At 36.8% G+C, this 20,149-nt stretch overlaps 1 protein-coding gene across 5 annotated transcripts in view; it reads left to right on the forward strand.

Annotated features, from left to right (window-relative positions):
- Positions 1-20,149, forward strand: part of Bm-re (major facilitator superfamily domain-containing protein 12-like) — an 85,390-nt gene that overhangs the window by 62,336 nt on the left and 2,905 nt on the right. For 2 of the 5 annotated variants that reach the window (XM_028300417.1, XM_028300416.1), the window contains exons 3-8: positions 15,681-15,847; positions 17,143-17,226; positions 17,819-18,041; positions 18,535-18,646; positions 19,005-19,222; positions 19,672-19,858. In XM_028300417.1, the coding sequence (XP_028156218.1) occupies positions 15,681-15,847; positions 17,143-17,226; positions 17,819-18,041; positions 18,535-18,646; positions 19,005-19,222; positions 19,672-19,858 (991 nt within the window). Of the gene's footprint in view, positions 1-13,981; positions 14,211-14,343; positions 14,446-14,696; positions 14,900-15,680; positions 15,848-17,142; positions 17,227-17,818; positions 18,042-18,534; positions 18,647-19,004; positions 19,223-19,671; positions 19,859-20,149 lie in introns of those variants that run through there. The other 3 variants (XM_028300413.1, XM_028300414.1, XM_028300415.1) reach the window with 3 other exon arrangements.

Here is a 20,149-nt window from a genome sequence, read left to right on the forward strand (position 1 = left end):
TACTCAGTTGAGCGCTCTACCTGTAATAATCATTTTTTTCTGGATTTCATCGTCCAAACTTAAAAACACCCATTTTGTAAGTACTTGATGAATTATCCTTTTGGACGATTTTCGACCATTTTCGTTTAATGAAGTGACTATGAAACCATTTGTCTGGGATCCGGGCACAGCCGTGCCACATCCTGCAACGGCTCACCCGACACCCACTCGCATTGTCACACGTACGTTGTTGACAATGCAATTTGCGCTTTGTGCATAAACTCCGCTTTGCTGCTCTTTTTATACAACATTCTTCATAAGTTCGGATTAAATTGGAGGGTGAAATAAACGGGAAATATTTTTATACAGGACAACTAACCTAAGTTCAGTATCTGTATAGCGATTTTTAGGGACATTTCAGCTGAAATCCGACACTTGAAGATATAAAAGTCAATGCCGGAAATTGGCGTCTAGTAAGTTTGGTTTATTACCCTTTTTTGTAATCAAAAATGACGCCACCTTCCATACAAAATCTGGCATTGCCATTTACTCCGTAAGTATAGTAGCGCTTAAAATGAGTAGACTCCTGTGGACTACCACACTTTCGCCGCACTACTGCTTCACTATGAAACGGTCAATGCATGCCATGTAACGTTACAGAGCTGTCACTGCCACGGTATACGTCTAAGCAAATCTGCAGAATAGCTGAATCTATAAAACATACTCAGTTGAGTGCTCTACCTGTAATAATTTTTTTTTCTGGATTTCATCGTCNAGTTAACTAAAAAGCAAGAAATAAGTAAAATTTTATAAAAAAAAAACCGACTCCAAAAAACCTACACTAAAAAAGGAGAAAAATAATTACTAATTACCTAGGTTTTTTGGAGTCGGTTTTTTTTTTATAAAATTTTACTTATTATACCAGTGGATAAAACAACTCATTTAAAACATGATCAAGTAAGGTTGCCCACTCTAGATAAGTACATTACAAGGTAAAAATGAGCCACTTGACATATGAATATTCCTAATGGAGTTCGATTACACAGTATAATAAGTATGTACAAGTAAAATGGAATTCAAAAAGACTTGGCCGTAGCTGATCATAGAAATTTTTATTGCTACGAGTTACGCTACTAAACTTGCCATGTGTCAACTACCTTTACTTATAGCTATTAATATCATAGTTCATTAATTACTTAATAAGACCCATTTTCTTTTAATGAAGCGGCTATGAAACCATTTGTTTGTGATCCAGGCACAGCCGCGCCACATCCTGCAACGGCTCACCCGACACCCACTCGCATTGTCACACGTACGTTGTTGACAATGCAATTTGCGCCTTGTGCATACACTCCGCTTTGCTGGTCTTTTTATACAAGATTTTTCATAAGTTCAGATTAAACTGGAGGGTAAAATAAACGGGAAATATTTTTGTACAAGACAACTAATCTAAATTAGTTCAGTTCAGTATGAGTATATTGCGATTTTTCTGTATGCTTTCAGGGACATATCAGCTGAAATCAGTCACTTGAAGATATGTACATTTACTCCATGTATAATATAGCACTTAAAAGTGAGTTGGTTTCTGTGGTTGTGAAGCGTTCAATGCATGCCATGCTCAGATCATCTATGATCTGAGATGCCATATCTAACGTAACAGAGCTGCCACGGTATACGTCTAAAACAGATAGATCTAAAGATTGGCTGAAACTATCAAAACATACTCAGTTGAGCGCTCTACCTGTAATATTCATTTTTTCTGGATTTCATCGTCCAAACTTAAAAACACCCATTTTGTAAGTACTTGATGAATTATCCTTTTGGACGATTTTCGACCATTTTCGTTTAATGAAGTGACTATGAAACCATTTGTCTGTGATCCGGGCACAGCCGTGCCACATCCTGCAACGGCTCACCCGACACCCACTCGCATTGTCACACGTACGTTGTTGACAGTGCAATTTGCGCCTTGTGCATAAACTCCGCTTTGCTGGTCTTTTTATACAACATTCTTCATAACTTCGGATTAAATTGGAGGGTGAAATAAACGGGAAATATTTTTATACAGGACAACTAACCTAAGTTCAGTATCTGTATAGCGATTTTTAGGGACATTTCAGCTGAAATCCGAAACTTGAAGATAATTATAAAACTCCGTAAGTATAGCGCTTAAAATGAGTAGACTCCTGTGGACTACCACACTTCCGCCGAACTACTGCTTCACTGTGAAACGGTTAATGCATGCCATGTAACGTAACAGAGCTACCACGGTGTACGACTACAGCAAATATGCAGAATTGCTGAAGCTTTAAAACATACTCAGTTGAGCGCTCTACCTGTAAGATTCATTTTTTTCTGGATTTTCATCGTCCAAAAGGATAATGCCAAGATCTTCAAAATCTCTTTCAGTCGCCATTTTGAGCACGCGTCCACCCTCGAGGTTCCCCGCTTTGCAAATGCGACGAGTGTTTGCTCTGCGCCCAGACGGGTATACTCAAGTAGTAGTGTTCACTTAATTACATGTGCTCAATAATTAATCTGTATTGGATGTAGTATGCAGTACAGTTAAGCTGACCTCAGTACGCTGAGACCGACCATTTACGAGTATGTAGAGTCGTAAAGAGTACCTTTTAGTTTACTTTTCTTTTGTGGTAAGTACACAAACTTATACTCCCGTTACCCTTTCAAGGTTCCGGAATACTATTCATCACAAAAGTTCAGCTAACGATGACGATCGATCGGCAAACCTCTCGAATCGTTAGTCCGGTACATAGTGACTGTGAATCCATATTAGATTACCCCACCTTTACAAAACCATTTAACCCAAATAAATGTACTAAAATTGCAAAATGTGACAATATAAGCACATAAAACGTAAACCACTTCGTAATACTTGAATGAATGAAAGGCGTACGATCACACCCTTACATAACCAGCCTCCATGGGCTCTTTATATTTCGAAACGTAATAAATAATTCATACAATAGACCTAAATACATAAGTGTCAAACGCGGGTAATTTAGTGCGGCCTCCTACGCGTTACCTAAAGGAATCGTACGCCATCGCGCCAGGTGCAAAGTAATCGAACTTTGCTATAGGAGGGATGATAATATATGTATCTAAATATATTAACTCAAAGGTGACTGACTGACTGACTGACTGACTGAAATAGCAATCAACGCACAGCCCAAACCATTGGACGGATCGGGATGAAATTTGCCATGCAGGTAGATGTTATGACGTAGGCATCCGCTAAGAAAGGATTTTACGAAACTCCACACCTAAGGGGGTAAAACGGGATCCACGCGTACGAAGTCGCGGGCGGCCGCTAGTTTAATATTCAATGTAAATTCTAGATTTCAGTATTTTAATACCTCGTTTACTTTCGCGCTAATCTTGGTCGAGAAGGATCTTATTTTAATACCCGGATTTTTTTTGGTCACTGTCTTTAGTGATGAAATTCAGTAGATTGTTTGTAAGATCTGCTACTGTCTACATTCGTACCTTTAATTAAACTAAAGTCCGCCTTAAACTAAAGCCACCTAAAACTGTTCTTGGAATCTTGGCTCTCTGTCTTATCAACTCATCTTCTTTACCCAAGCTAAATTTTCATTTCTTCTAAATTCTATTTTCATTACATATACAATTATAGAGATGCAAATATCTTTTTCTGTCAATTGAAATAGTGTGTTATTAATATTTTTCCTAAAATAGACTCTTCACTTGAAATTAGCTGTTGTTTCGTTTACCTACCTTACCGTTTTTTTAATAACTATAGCGGTATCAAATTACTGTAATTGTAATTTGAAACGGCCATTACGTTAATTACACAATTACCTTCACATTTGTTGATGATTAGCTTACTATAAATGATTATTACCTAGACTTATGTATTCATATTAATATCAAAGAATTATTTTCTCACAATCGAAGTCCAAGAATAAAATATTGGTGGCTCATAATAAAATATGAAATAAAACAACTTGATCCTTACTTGCTTGAAACGAGACTGACTTATAAGTCTTCTTTTCTCAAATAAAATCAACTCTACTTTTCTCACAATCGAAGTCAAAGAGTGAAATATTGGTGGTTCGTTATAAAATAGGAAATAAACCAACTTGATCCTTATTTGCTTGAAGCGAGACCGTCTTATAAATATTCCATCACGACATACGTCTGCACCTGAACTGCAACTCGTTAATATTTACTTCAGTACCTCTAGTAGGAAAAACTTTCGAGTTCGTTTCGTTGCGTATTCAAAGTGTCATCGAAAAATTTTGTATGAAAAATTAAACAGCGCCCCCTATATTATAGCCGCCCTAGGGGGCGCTGTTTAATTTTTCATACAAAATTTTTCGATGACACTTTGAATACGCAACGAAACGAACTCGAAAGTTTTTCCTACTAGAGGTACAGTTGTCATTGAAAGTTTCTCGGAACCAGTTTAATCTTTATTCGGAGGCAATAGGGTTGACAACAAACGCCCGATTGATCCAAATAATTAGGCTTCGTATGGCCTAATTACGAGGGCTGCACTAAAAGTATCGGGAATGGAATATTTCCACTGCTCCTATCATATTAAAATCTTTTTAATTGCAAACTCCTTGATTTTATAAATCAAATATCATTTATTTNTCTCGATGTTAAGTCGAGCAAGCCACCCCCATAAGCCACTGTTTCAGCGAACCAGCACTGCACAAATCGCTCCTCAGGCCGCCTATAAACCCGACCTCTTCGACTGCTGCTCTGCAAACACAGTTTGCATTCATCGGAGAACAGAACTCGCCTCCATTACTCGCCTTCCCATCGAGATGTGTACGAGCAAATTGAAAGGGTGCTTATCGGTGACCTGCCGTCAGTTTCGAGCCTGTGGCAGGCCTTTTTGGAGTCAAATTCTATTGCTTATATCTTAGTCGAACTGTCCACTCGCTAACAGCTATCTTGCGAACATTTCTGAGCTCTTGATGGACATCGATTCCAGTCAAATGACGATTTCATAGAGAGGTTGACATGAAAAAACGGTCTTCCCTCTGCGATGTGCACCGGCGCTGTTTAGAACTTGGTCTCGGGATAAAGCCACTAGTCTCCCGAAAGCGTCTTGAAACTTTTGAAACCCAGGACTAGCTTATGTGGCGCTGAAGTGCGACAGCCCGCTGGCTGAGCCTTTCTTGCAATAGTGCAACGATTTATGCTGCTTCTGAAGGTGTAGAATCCCAGGTAAAGTGTCAAAAGAAGCGGAGATGTGTATGAATCAACGTGTGAAAACAAAAATCTAAAAACGCGTGCTTTTATAGGGGGTAAATAGGCCGCAACTCGCGACGTATCAAACAGTTCATACATGTCTTTTTCGTTACTTCTTCACATCAGCCGGGATATATTTTTAAATACTGGTGTGATTTAAATGAATTTGGTATCAATTTAAAGATAAAAGTTTAATCTTTAAAATGGTGCTACTTTTTTTCTTACTATCAAATTCGTTAGTACACAAGTTCGCGTGGAAACAACTTCATGTAAGTGATTCCATAGTTTTGCTCGCGAGTGTAGTAGTGTTCACTTAATTACATGTGCTCAATAATTAATCTGTATTGGATGTAGTATGCAGTACAGTTAAGCTGACCTCAGTACGCTGAGACCGACCATTTACGAGTATGTAGAGTCGTAAAGAGTACCTTTTAGTTTTCTTTTGTGATAAGTACACAAACTTATACTCCCGTTACCCTTTCAAGGTTCCGGAATACTATTCATCACAAAAGTTCAGCTAACGATGACGATCGATCGGTAAACCTCTCGAATCGTTAGTCCGGTACATAGTGACTGTGAATCCATATTAGATTACCCCACCTTTACAAAACCATTTAACCCAAATAAATGTACTAAAATTGCAAAATGTGACAATATAAGCACATAAAACGTAAACCACTTCGTAATACTTGAATGAATGAAAGGCGTACGATCATACCCTTACATAACCAGCCTCCATGGGCTCTTTATATTTCGAAACGTAATAAATAATTCATACAATAGACCTAAATACATAACAGTGTCAAACGCGGGTAATTTAGTGCGGCCTCCTACGCGTTACCTAAAGGAATCGTACGCCATCGCGCCAGGTGCAAAGTAATCGAACTTTGCTATAGGAGGGAGGGATGATAATATGTATATAAATATATTAACTCAAAGGTGACTGACTGACTGACTGACTGACTGACTGACTGACTGAAATAGTGATCTATCAACGCACAGCCCAAACCATTGGACGGATCGGGATGTTTGCCATGCAGGTAGATGTTATGACGTAGGCATCCGCTAAGAAAGGATTTTACGAAACTCCACACCTAAGGGGGTAAAACGGGATCCACGCATACGAAGTCGCGGGCGGCCGCTAGTTTAATATACAATGTAAATTCTAGATTTCAGTATTTTAATACCTCGTTTACTTTCGCGCTAATCTTGGTCGAGAAGGATCTTATTTTAATACCCGGATTTTTTTTTGGTCACTGTCTTTAGTGATGAAATTCAGTAGATTGTTTGTAAGATCTGCTACTGTCTACATTCGTACCTTTAATTAAACTAAAGCCCGCCTTAAACTAAAGCCACCTAAAACTGTTCTTGGAATCTTGGCTCTCTGTCTTATCAACTCATCTTCTTTACCCAAGCTAAATTTTCATTTCTTCTAAATTCTATTTTCATTACATATACAATTATAGAGATGCAAATATCCTTTTCTGTCAATTGAAATAGTGTGTTATTAATATTTTTCCTAAAATAGACTCTTCACTTGAAATTAGCTGTTGTTTCGTTTACCTACCTTACCGTTTTTTTAATAACTATAGCGGTATCAAATTACTGTAATTGTATTTTGAAACGGCCATTACGTTAATTACACAATTACCTTCACATTTGTTGATGATTAGCTTACTATAAATGATTATTACCTAGATTTATGTATTCATATTAATATCAAAGAATTATTTTCTCACAATCGAAGTCCAAGAATAAAATATTGGTGGCTCATAATAAAATAGGAAATAAAACAACTTGATCCTTATTTGCTTGGAACGAGACTGACTTATAAGTCTTATTATATTCCATCACGACATACCGCGTCTGCACCTGAACTGCAACTCGTTAATATTTACTTCAGTTGTCATTGAAAGTTTCTCGGAACCAGTTTAATCTTTATTCGGAGGGAATAGGGTTGACAAACGCCCGATAGATCCAAATAATTAGACTTCGTATGGCCAAATTAAAAAGTTTTATTCGTTGCGAGCACAGAAAAATCTAAGGATTATACGACATTGTTCTAAATAGGGACAAATTTATTTTTACTTATATGCAGATACTCGAATCTCGAAGTATGTTATAAAGAACAAAACAAACGAATATGTTTACCAAAACTTCCTCAAAATAATGAATAGGGCCGCTTACCGCGTAGTTTTGAATATGGCTAGATCTTATGGGAATAAAACCGGATTTTCTTCCCTAAAATCTGAGGCGCATACACATTAAGTATCTTATGCTCCCACCGGGAACAAAATAGAGGGATCATGTGGGAACAAGCTGACTTAGGAACTAACTAATCACCAAGTAAACAGCGTTACTTTCCGCAGTGGAACGCCAAACGTTGTCGAACGGTAGAGCAACTCTACTCAATCTATGTTAATGAAATTGTTGAACTAGAGTTACACTACCGCAGTGTGGACCATTGATGTATAGGATTAAACTCTAATTACCTAGGAAATAATGCTTAGTACATGGACAGAACTCGATCAGGCACATGTATACTTTTAACGAAAGATAAAAAAACCTTTAAAAATGAGACCTTTCCCAACTTGATTTCACTGTTGTTTCTCATGTGTATCCAGCATTATAACCGCCATTAAAGACTCAACTATTGAGGCTTTGTTTGCCCAGGAAAATGTCAATGGACAATCAAAGAAATTAATCATAAGAAAAAAGCTGAGTTCGAATGAATATCGCTTCCCCCAGTGCAAAGCTGTGAATATGAAACTATAGCTATGAGTAGAATGACTATAAAAATAATAACCTTTAAGAAAACTACTAATAAATAACATAATGTAATAAGCTAGATTGAAAGTAATGCATAATTTATACATGTCGTGCCTTCACTTACTTTTAAATTCAAAAGTTCTTAACCTTGACAACCCTAGCCATTCACAGTTTGACCTTTTATGCACGCCTCGGCAACCCGTGTCACCGCTTTGGGTTTCTCTTTTTTTACACTCTCTCGAGTTTTCCTTAAGCAAACAAAAACTTTTATTGATTACCCCCAATATAACTTTGATTATGAATGCAAATTGCAGTAATTATTAAAAGCGGTGACCCCAACACGGCGAGGTCAATTGATTCTATGAACGAGTTTTTAGAATTAGGTTTGCTTTTTTGTTTATGCGAATTTAAATGTCTTACAGCATTAATATTTATTTATAAAACCTTATGAGAGAAGTAGTTTGGTAGTATTAATATTTATGTCTTTCGTCACATCATCAATATCTGCGTGGGTGTCATTCACAAGCTCTACATGTGTGTGTTAATTGTAATAAAACAAGCAATTATTCAATCATATGTCTGAATAAGAAATTGTGAATACACATTGGACCTGTCAGATTTGAGATAATATTTATTTTAAAGTGAACCAACATAATATAGTGAGTACCAGCCCACCAAGGGTACAAAATGTGGGTGGCAAATAGCCCCGTAGCTGTGGTACAAAAAGGCCCAGTACGCCGGACAATCGGGGCAAATGCAATAAATTATAAGTACCATTAGTGCCGCTATATCAATTAATGTTGGATTTAATTATCGTGACTGCAAAGGGCGGCAGACCACGACTGGCGTTGCGCCGACGCTCGAGATTCTCCGGACTCGAGTAATGTATGTCCGTACTCGCTCCATACGGCTTAATCGAACTATAAATGTTTACTTATATGGGTTGTTATTTTCAGCAAACAAACGCAATAAGTATCATTTTGATAGTGGATTTTAACTGTTTACTCGAAAAATGTTCTCATATTACACGTAACATGCATTTTGCTGTCGGGTAAGCTTGGAAAATCAAGTAATAAAACACGAGATTAACGTGTAATTGAAATTCACGCGACGCCTCGCTCGCGATATACATTTTATCAAAGTTATAAAATGTAATCGTGCTGAAACCTAAGTGCTTTAATATGGCCCTCTTTAAAACTGTCCTCTGAAAAATCGAATATTCAAGCTTGCACAATTTCAGACTTTTTGCATCAGTTCGTAGATACTTTAAATACTAGCGACTACACACATCACTAGCCACGACTGTCTACCGCCGGTCGCATAAATCAAGCGAGCGCAGTCACTGCACCTTATACTGCATTCGATTGGGCAATCGGTTGTGACCGATCGTGATCAGCCTATTTTTAATAGGCTGCCATTTTTGAATGGCAGTAACGCGGGTCTATCTGATTGCGTCACTCCGATTTCGATAGCTGCTGAAACAGAATAAAAATGAGCAGTTTTCTATCGATCTACAAAAAATAAGTTTTTAAGGTTATTTTTGCACGCTCTACATATTATTATCTATGTACTAAGTTCATGTCATAGGTCACGTTGATCTTTTGCAGGACAGGTCTCAATTGATGCACACCATTCGAGTCTCTACATTCTCCCTCCACTACCACTTCTTCGAGTTTCGGCATTCTCCATTCTTCTTGTAACGTTTCGTCTAAAATCTTCACCTGATTTTCCTCATCGAATATATCCTTAGCCTACGAAGATAAGTATCCGTGTAAAGATATTTACACGGTTTTCTTTATCCAATAGGTATATCTTTTTTAAGTTCTTACCAATATAATGTACCTACTCACACTCTGAAATACCTCTTCAGAGTCTTAATAGGACTCCTCGGAGCCTCAAGAGTCACGACCAAGAATAACGTTACTAATAATGGGCTTCGCGCTTCAATCAAAGCGCTTCTGGAATCTTTATTTTAATTGCAAACACGACTCAATCAACATAAATTATGTAGAGATACTTTACTTTGCTCTTTTCAAAACTTTTTTGTGTTCCGCAAGCTGTAAAATTATTTATCGGAGCCTTTAATTTTTATTAGACTTAAGTTTTTCTTTTCGGTTCGTTCGCATGTTCAAATTGCGGTTTTTTATTTTACCTTGTACCGTAAAGTAAGCTATCGCAGTGGCACCCGTATAAAGTATATGGTTATTGACTTTACTAAACATTATTAGGCAAGACACCATAAATTTGTTCGCCCAGTGTTTTTCACACGCATCTATTTTGAAATATTTATAAACATGTTAATTTTAAGTTATCTCTGTAAGCCCACATAAAACTTGATGGAGGTGAATCTTTCATTAATGAATTCCTCTAAATAAGGACACAATAATGCTAAGCTAACTCTACATTTTTGAAGAAATGATCTCTGTATATACAAGTAGGTATGAGTAAACAGCATAAAATAAGTTTATTGAGTTTATGTTTGTCTTTCATAAAGACCTTAATCAAACAATGTTAAAGTTTTAAACCAATGAAGTATAGTTATTTTATTGATAAGCTTCGATTTCCGACGTAACTGTTGCATATTGGTTTTCTTACACAGAAAATACCTACTCGTAGTAAGTAACAATTGTAGTTTTATTCGTGCACTAAATTATCTTTTTTCCCCAAAACCAACCAAGCATCATTTCGTTGTAAGATGGCGGTTCTCCATGACCGGCTGACCGCTACGCTCCGCGGGGTTCCAAGTTTTTAAATATTCGTCTTTACTCATATTTCAATACTTATTACAGTTATTCGAATATAAAAAGAGATTTCAATTTTTTGATCGCGAATACGTGCCCATAAAAACTGAAATGTGAAACGTGCTTCACACACATTACGAGTAACTTTATGCAAAATCAACAAAATTAATCTAATATTTTACCAGGCACTCTTATAAGCTATAAATTAACACGAAAAATTTATAAATTAGCATTTAAAATTATTGAAATATTTAACGTAATTATTTTTCTGAACTCAATCGTTGGAAAAATAATCAGCGCATTGAAATTAAAATCATATTCTATTTTTACTACGAATGTGAGTACTCACTTAATTTTCTAAATGAAAACAACATTACAAGGCCCACATTAATTTAAAGCCCTTTCTGTCAACGCTTATTACAATTACAATTAAGTAATTGAGAATAATTCAACGTCAAAACCGGTAGCTGCTTTGTAAAACCCGCCGTAAATATTTACTTAAGGATAAGAAATGGACTTGTGCTATATTAAGATGTAATAAAGCTGTGTGTGAAGGTAACTTTTGTAATTATAAGCATTATCTGCACGTCGAGGCTATGAAATAACAGTCAAATTATTGCAATTGTGATTCATAACTACATATCTTAATTATCCACATGCAACAAAATAAATTCTTGAAGACTCTACCTATTGTAATATTTAAATTATCGGAACTCTACATAGTATATTTGTGTTGAATAAGTACCTACCTAATTAATACTGAAAACATTTCACTTACGTTTGTAATATTATTATAATAAAATGATTTATGATACTTCGTACTCAAAAATAATTACATTTACTTTCAATATTCAACGATTTTAGATTAATTTTATGTAGTTAAATATGCTTTTTCGCAATTAGCTAATTTAAACACGTCCGAATAATTTTCTGGAAGGACTATGCTTAATTAAGCACCATTATGTAACAATAGGCTGCCTAAAAAATTATTTCTTATTAATTAACAGCCGACTCTACATCAAAACTTGCCAGTAACATACTCGTAGCGCCATCTAGCGAGAAAGTAAGATATCAACACATTCTTGCTGGTCTCTACCGCCAACTAAGAATTTCTTCGCCCAAACTTTACTTACTCAAGAACATGTTTGGCTCATTCGTTACAAGATGGAGTTTTTACTGCATTTTCCGAGTTTCATAAAATAGCTTGAAATATTGATTTTCAATATTAGAAAAGCTAAATACGTACGTTTTCCAGTCATCATTTTACTTGTATTTGAAGGCTATGTTTATTTCAAAAGTAAAATTAAATATCAATATAAGTATTTACTTTACTTATTTGTATAACCTTGACTGGCTCTACCTACATAATTATGTTAATCTGATAAAGTATCCCAAACAGAACGTCTCTCTCTTAACTAAGTAACAATGTGATTAATATTTCGTAACTGTAGTAGGTATTTGTGACGATTTCAGGAAAGGTGACATTGAAATTGAAGTTAGGTAGGTTTTGTTTGTAAAACAATATATTGCATAACACTGAACAAGATTATATCTGAATCGGATCGAAATCGAATCCTTTGACTCTACATTTTTTGTACCTATCAAGGCAGGATTAACCCATTCACTGTCTACAAACGAGTCACAAAATAAAACATAAATAATTTCATGGACGATCTGTTTCAAAAACAATAGGTTCATTTGGTATAGTTAAATAGATGCTAATTCTGTAATCTGTTAAGTTTTCAGTTAGACAGTTCCCCGTCGTCCGGGTCAGCAAACCAGCGCCGTGGGCAGCCAGGCATGAAGTGCGGTACGGGGCGGAAACCCGACACCCGCGGAAGCCACTGTCAAGTTAAGCAGCCTACTCGTATGACACCCCAGCCGTCGACCGGCACTTAGCTAGCGAGAAAAGCGGAGAAGCAAGTTCTCCTTGAATGTAACGCTCTAGATTCTAGAATATTCAAAAAAGGACCATGTTTTGTCATAAAAAATACAGTGTTGTCCTCTCAAGTTGAAGTACTCAAACTTGCTAACTTGAAAAACTAAAAACATTAGTACAGGTATTCTGCCGCCGCCGCAGAACGAGGAGAGCCGACCCCAAATAATGGGAAATAGCTAGGTCAAAAAGGAGGTGCCAGACGGTAGCGGAAAAACAGACCAAACCTTTGCAGAAGAATGGCAGCTTTAAGATGATTAGTGAAATCAAATACCGTTTTATGCTTCTATGCTTATTTCATTCACCATCGATAATGAACCTTAATTTAAATTCGTCTTTTGTCTTTGAGTTAGTTCGATTGTTCAGCGTAGGCGCTGGACCTTACGTCANGCTGGGTTCACGTCATGAAAATGGTTCTGCAATAACTCTTGAGGCAATTGCAACCATAACATAAGATTGAGCAGATTACCATAAAGTCTCTATCATAATTAAACACTTCTACTTATATTCTCTATTATTCTTATAAATAAAATGAATAAGTGCCCGAAAGATCAAAAGCCATAGCTAGGACTCCTCTCAGAAAGTCTAGAAAATGCGAATTTAACTGACAATAATTCCATCCTTTGCAGAAAAAGGGTTTAAATGGCCAAAGTTCAAGTCAGCGAACGCCAATACGAATCTGCTCGTTAATAGACAATGAGTGCAATATACAGTGGTCACAGGACAGGGCCGTAGCAAGACTGAAATTTACCGGTAGCAGCGGTAATCGGTAGGGCAAGATCAAAAATTTGTTTATTCACTAATCATCAAGGTAGAAAATAAGTCCGTCCCTGTCACAAATTATGTTTAAATGTAAAAATAACTCTCTAAAAATAGAAAACTATTATAGATACATATAAATTACATTGTTATAACTATATTACTGTAATATAATTAAAAATAGAAAACGATTATACATATAAATTACATTATTATTATATAATTTACACTTTAATGGATCAAGGTTACGGTTTGAACAAGGAATCATAAAGGTTAAGGGTCAATTTAACCGAAGTTGTTAGTTTGGTTTAGAAAACGCGACCTATGAGGCCAGAACCATGGTTAGAACAGCGTTATTATTAAAAACAAAATTTGAATTGCGAAATGGGTATGTTTGACAAATGATTAGTTTTTATAATGGTTTTTTCCGAAAATGATCGTTTATCATTTGTTTTTTGTTTCATGTTAGCGAACCGGTTACATGCCGGTTCTAATATGAGTACCTTTTTCCAATGACTGGACGACTGAGTAGGGCTTATCCGATGTCATAAGTCTTGAGGCCTGCCGGCATACGACACGCGTTTCCGTATAGTTCCTAAATTATGCGTTATGTAGTAAGTCTTAGTCATGGATAAGTAATTTTTTTTTAATCACACGAGGAGTAACTATCCATTGAAATTGGTTTTGTGATTCAAATATTTTGGGGCCAAAATGAGTGCGTCTTACGGTGCCACAGAAAACCTGGTGGAGAAGGATATTCAAACGGACGTGGGAACTCTTCAAAGGTAATCAGCGTATTAACGTTTCTCATCATCGTTCATCTAAGTACTTCAGTACTCGTCTCCGACAATTGCACCATTTGACATGCTAACTAAATTAGGACACAAAGAGGAAATTTGAGGTGCAGATATGTAGAGATCCTGGTCGCAGTGGCCACTTAGTTCATTTGTAGTTTAGTGTTCGTTTGAAAATGTCTGAAAATAGAATAAGTGAACCGGAGACCAAAGAACTTTCAGATAAGTGTGTATTAATTAGTCACTTTTGCCCACAGCTTCGCCCGCGTGAAGTTAAACTAGTCCTGATCATTATAAATAATAGCCTAATGTTATTGTGATGTATAAACAATAATACTGTTAAGTTTCATCAAAATTATTCAGTAGTTTTTGCGTGAAAGAGTAACAAACATACATCCACACAAACTTTAGCATTTATTATTAGTAGGAAGTAGGATGAACCAACTTTGTAAATCGATATTAGTAGGAAAATGCGATCACAACATTAACTCGTAATCGCGATTTACTTCATGCCTCATTTAACATTTTAGCTCAATGTATGTTACCAAGATTTATTGGAGAGTACGTGATAGAGAGTTCAGTGTTAACCGTTACTAAGATGCAGTTTCATTTGGAATCAGTAATGCGATATTACAGTGGTTTATAATTACTAAAATGTGGCTTCGATCGAGTTACAAAAGGTGAAATAATTCTGTTAGTGCGAGAACTTTTATTCAGTTCTTTACAGGATTTTTCTTTATCAGGATTATCAGTGTTCGCACACTTTGTTTACAAATTACATTATATTTTCAGCATAAAATAGTGACTTTATCCTGTAATTGAATCTACAGCAGTTTATTTTTAGCAAAGACCTATGTAATGTAGGGTAAGATTTTATAGGTGTTAGATTACTTAATTGTCCTTTAAAGTTAAGTCTAATTTTATTAGTATTTCGCATTTTATGTTAATTAATTTAAAATATGAAAATCAACGCGGCCACTTGCTTTGGAAACAAAGATCGGATTTTTCCTAGAGTCGCACAACCGGTTTGTAACCGGGTGAAAAAAAGATTTTAATGTTATGTAAGCATAACTTCAGTATGATGTGATCACGTTAATTTATTTTAAATGTAAGTTTTTGAGAAAAATGTTGCATTGACGTTTTTAGGGGTGACCGAGGTGAGTTGTAACAGTGCGTTTTTAGATAAAGTCTCGAGCTAATAAATACGTGCTGTAAGCTCGCCTTATTTTCGCCATTTTCTCTGCTACCCGGCCTAAATAGTTTTCTAAAGATCGATAAATCGACTAAGTAGGAATGTCACAATCTCCTCGGTATCCCCTACTGTCGAAACTGACGACTGTTGGCCATATTATACAAAGATACCGTCTTACATGATGCGCTTGTATTAGAATACCAGATCATCCTTAATTTGACCCAAGGAATACAAAATTCGGGGCTCCTGAGCATTGGTTTTCTTTTCAGCGAGCCTTACAGGCGAAGGCGATGGCTGGTCAGTCAAAACGTCATATTCGGTATAGGCCATGTCTACAACGATCTCTGTGCGGCCATGTGGTTCTCCTACATGATGCTATTCTTCCAAGCGGTGCTCGAAATGCGAGCTGCGGTCGCCGGCGCCATGCTGCTTCTAGGTAGGTAGACCTTCTTCATTAAATGGCGCAGTTGCACTATGTGGGAAATTGATCGAGACTTATAGTGTAAACACGCACTTCAGTCTCAGATCGTTTCGCCGTGCATCGCTTATACTTCGGTGTGCGTGCTCGCTATTCGTCTCAATCAATTTCCCGCATAGTTTTGCGCCCAAACGTTCAATTAAGAATTCCGATAATGAGCCACTCTAGTATCTTAAAGGTCAGATAAGAATCTGACTTGATAAATGGCTATCGAAGAACTTTTTTTGTGTTGAAAGTAAAGTTAGAAACAGCTGACAGCCAAATTTGCTGCAGGGCTTTGAAGATCAAAGCACCAATAATGACCTGTCTGTCATAAATTTTATTTGTTTATCCTTAGTTTACCCTTCAATGTAAGGTACGTTAGACGTTTAAAATTGATATTTTATGAGAATCCTTACGAAAACCACTTCCAAATACACAGGATTACGTCATGCATTTATGTTAGTAGGTGTACATTTCAGAATTTCATAAGTCTGCTTTTACCGAATCATTTATTATGGCATTTATGGCTCTATCCGACCCAATGTGCTCGTATTTATGTAGAAAGTACCCCCTTCTGACCCACCGCACTACCAAAACACACTACCAGTAGTGTCGTGGGGAATATTTTTTCCCTTCTACACTACCAAGCCAGTAGTGTCGTGGGTAATTTTTAAGGGCCTTACATCTTCATTCCCATCGACACTACTACCATAACTAAATGTAAAATTTGTAAAATTTTGGATTGTTTTGTAATAAATTATGTTTATATGCAATGCAACCCTAACCTCTGTGCAATTTTGCAGTTTGACGGAATTTACTGAAAATAAAATATTACCTAAAAGGGCTTATACCTATACAGGGTGTTAGGTAAAAGGGTATATGAGCCGACACTAGCCCATGTTAACATGGGCTAGTGTCACCATACCATTTATATGACCATGTAAACATAATTTATTACAAAACAATCCAAAATTTTACATTTAGATATGGTAGTAGTGTCGATGGGAATGAAGATGTATGTTACCCACGACACTACTGGCTTGGTAGTGCAGAAGGGAAAAAATATTCCCCACGACACTACTGGTAGTGCGGTGGGTCAGAAGGGGAAAGTACCTAACTAGCCTACTCGTAGCGTAGAACTTATGCAAAAGCTTGTGAGTTGCGGTTATTGACTCATATCATTATGACCTAATTATTTTATTAAGCCTTAAACCTATCGCTCTACGTCATGTAGGTACCTACTTAGTAAAACTTGTTCTTAAATGTTTCAGGTCAGGTCGTTGATGCATTAGCGACGCCGGCTGTGGGTATACTTGCAGATAAATATGGCACAAAGAAATCCTGGCATTTGACAGGTAAGAGGTCTTAATTTAAATTCTAGATGATGTTAAATTAACATTAGATTTTCCTGAAAACAAAGAATCGCTTTCCTGAAATATTCTCTTGAACAATCAAGTGGAATCAATCCTGCTTGTGTAGATATCTTAGCAAGACTGGAGCTGGAGTACGTACTAGTACCTACCTACTAGTATTTATTTTGCCATGTAATAATTACGAGTAAAGTATAATGAAGTTTATCCTGTGTTTCCACTGTCCCATTTTAAACTCGAATCCAGAACAGAGGTAATGCAACTCTCTGACCAATGACTTATTTTAACTATTAATGACAGTTTGTAGATTAGGCTAAGTATCTTTAAGTTTCAGCAGGTTAGGTAGTCCTTGGATAGTTAAGCTACACATTATATTTTGAATGTTAACGCATCTGTTGCAGTGTCAATTTAAATGCAGTTTACAATGCCAATAAATCATGACCTGGACGTTTACATTTTACTGCGTTCCAAATGGTGTTAGAATAGAAAACGAATTTTCAAGACAACTTTTCAAACGCTTGTTTAACTTTGTTCAGGATAGATCACTATTCAAATACTTTACTTATACTTTTTTCAGGATCGATCCTAGTGAGCTGCACCTTTCCCCTTCTCTTCATACGATGTTGGGGCTGCTGGATGAAGGCAGACGACAGCTACCTGTCCTGGTGGATGCCGTTCTACTACGCAACCCTCATCGCCTTCTTCCAAATAGGATGGGCTATCGTCCAGATCTCGCATTTGGCCATGATACCAGCTATAACTGATAATCTGCAAGTCAGGTCGGAGCTGACCTCGATAAGGTACTTACTCGTAATTCAGCCTTAAATGTTTTGTATTCGCAAGCTAGAGCTATATCTAGACGTGTATTAATCGATCGGGCCCGCTGACGCGCATTGGGAATGACCTAGTTCCAGGAATATTTGATAGACTAAGCAGTTAAGAACTCTATATTAAGCAAATGGATGATAGTATTATTATTGTTTACAGGAAGACTGAGTGCTTTGAAAATTAAAAAAAAATCTAGTCAAGGCTGAACAGGTTATTAGATCACCTTTTAACTGAAGAATCTACCGAAATACCTAGATCAGAATCAGTTCTATCGGGGAACTAACACGTTAGACTTATTTAAAATAATCCATTTTTTTAAAGGGCAGTTGAGCTAACTTAAAAATCTTTGATATGGATTCCAAAGTTTTAGAATCGTAGATAAGGTAATTTAATGAAACAAATTATATTTCAGCAAAGCTTATGTTGCAGCTAATATCCTGATAAAAATAATCTCAAAATGTCCAGGTACATGGCCTCAGTGATATCCAGCCTGCTGGTCTACCTCATCACGTGGGTGGTGTTGAGAGCAACCAATTACAGCACATTCATTGGTCCCACAGACGACTACAAGTTCAGAGTAAGTCCAAACAAAACTAAGTAGGTAGGTATAACAGTTAATTTTATAGGAGCATTTTACATGAAGTAAGAAGTAAGGACACTTGCAAAGTTTGAGGCAGTTTGTGAATCCTACCAATGACAATTATTATGTTAATAATTTTGATATTATTATGATAAAGATAAAGATTATGTTATTATTATGATAAGTAGTACCTACGAGCTTTTAACCATCAGCTTACTGGAAGTCATAGATAGTTTATGTTGTAGATAGGTATCGTTTATTTAACTACCTACCTAGGTATTATCATGGCATATCAACTCATTCAAGCATAAATCTACGTAATACGCCTGAAAATTTAAATATTCCGTTATTTCAGGATGTGTCATTAATAATTTCAAGCATCGGAATTGCGGCATTCACCTTTTTCCACTTGCTATTCAAATTGAGAGGTAACAAGGAGTCTAAGACGAATGGCCACGCCACCAATGGGACCACCACGCTAATGACAGCAGCTGAAGAAGACACTGCAACGGCTGGGAAGAGTAAAATTATGCACTTTCTACAAATGCCGTTGTTGTACCAGACTAGTTTGCTGTAAGTGAAGTACCTACATATTATGTACATTTAATAAGGTCTTCTTCTTAGACAATGGGCAGGGCACATAGCATGTAGAGCTGATAGCTGTTGGGGCAGAAAAGTTCTGGAGTGGCGACGACAAAAGTGTGTGTAGGGGTCCCACCAGTTGGACCGACGATCTGGTGAAGGTTGCGAATAGTAAGTTTACCTGGATGCGGGAAGCACTGGACCGGTCGTTGTGGAAATTCTTCGAAGAAGTCTTTGTCCAACAGTGGACACTTCATTTGGCTGAAACGAACAAATGAAATCTTCGATATAGGTTGCAGTAAATTTCTGAATAAGAGCCAGACAATCATAAAAATAAATAACATAAGTAAAAGTAGAAATTATGACCAATTACACAGTGCCTTGAAAAGTACGTAGCAAGCAACTGACACTTAAAATCATAAAATTTTGCATTGTTTCAGATACGTCTTTTCCAGGCTGTACTGGGCCCTCAGCTTGGTATACGTCCCCCTGTTCCTAGAAGAACGATTGTCCGTCAACCCCACTCAGGGGTCAGAACTGATCGCAAGCGTTCCTCTAGTCCTGTACATCTCTTCTTTTTTCTTCTCCCTCCTTCTCAAGAGCAAGATTAGCAGTTGCGGCAATCAGGTAGGATAAAACCATTATTTAGGTAAATTCATAAAAACAATATTAAAAGACTTAGGTGATTTTACGCTTTCATACACCCCGCAACCGTCAGACTTTTAGTCGGCTATCAGTTTGTATGAGAAATCAAGCGAATCCGATACCAAATCGGTGTAATGTGCGCACTACCATACCGGGTCGTTCCGGACTACCTACTATGCCAGAGTTCGCGGGTTCGATTCACAGTGCAAACATTTGTGTGCATGAACTTATTTTTTTTGTATTGATATGGGTGTGAGACTGTGTGAGATATTT

Source organism: Ostrinia furnacalis, unplaced genomic scaffold (assembly GCF_004193835.3).
Source record: "Ostrinia furnacalis isolate ACB-3 unplaced genomic scaffold, ASM419383v2 OfSCF0710, whole genome shotgun sequence".
Taxonomy (NCBI): Eukaryota; Metazoa; Arthropoda; class Insecta; order Lepidoptera; family Crambidae; genus Ostrinia; species Ostrinia furnacalis.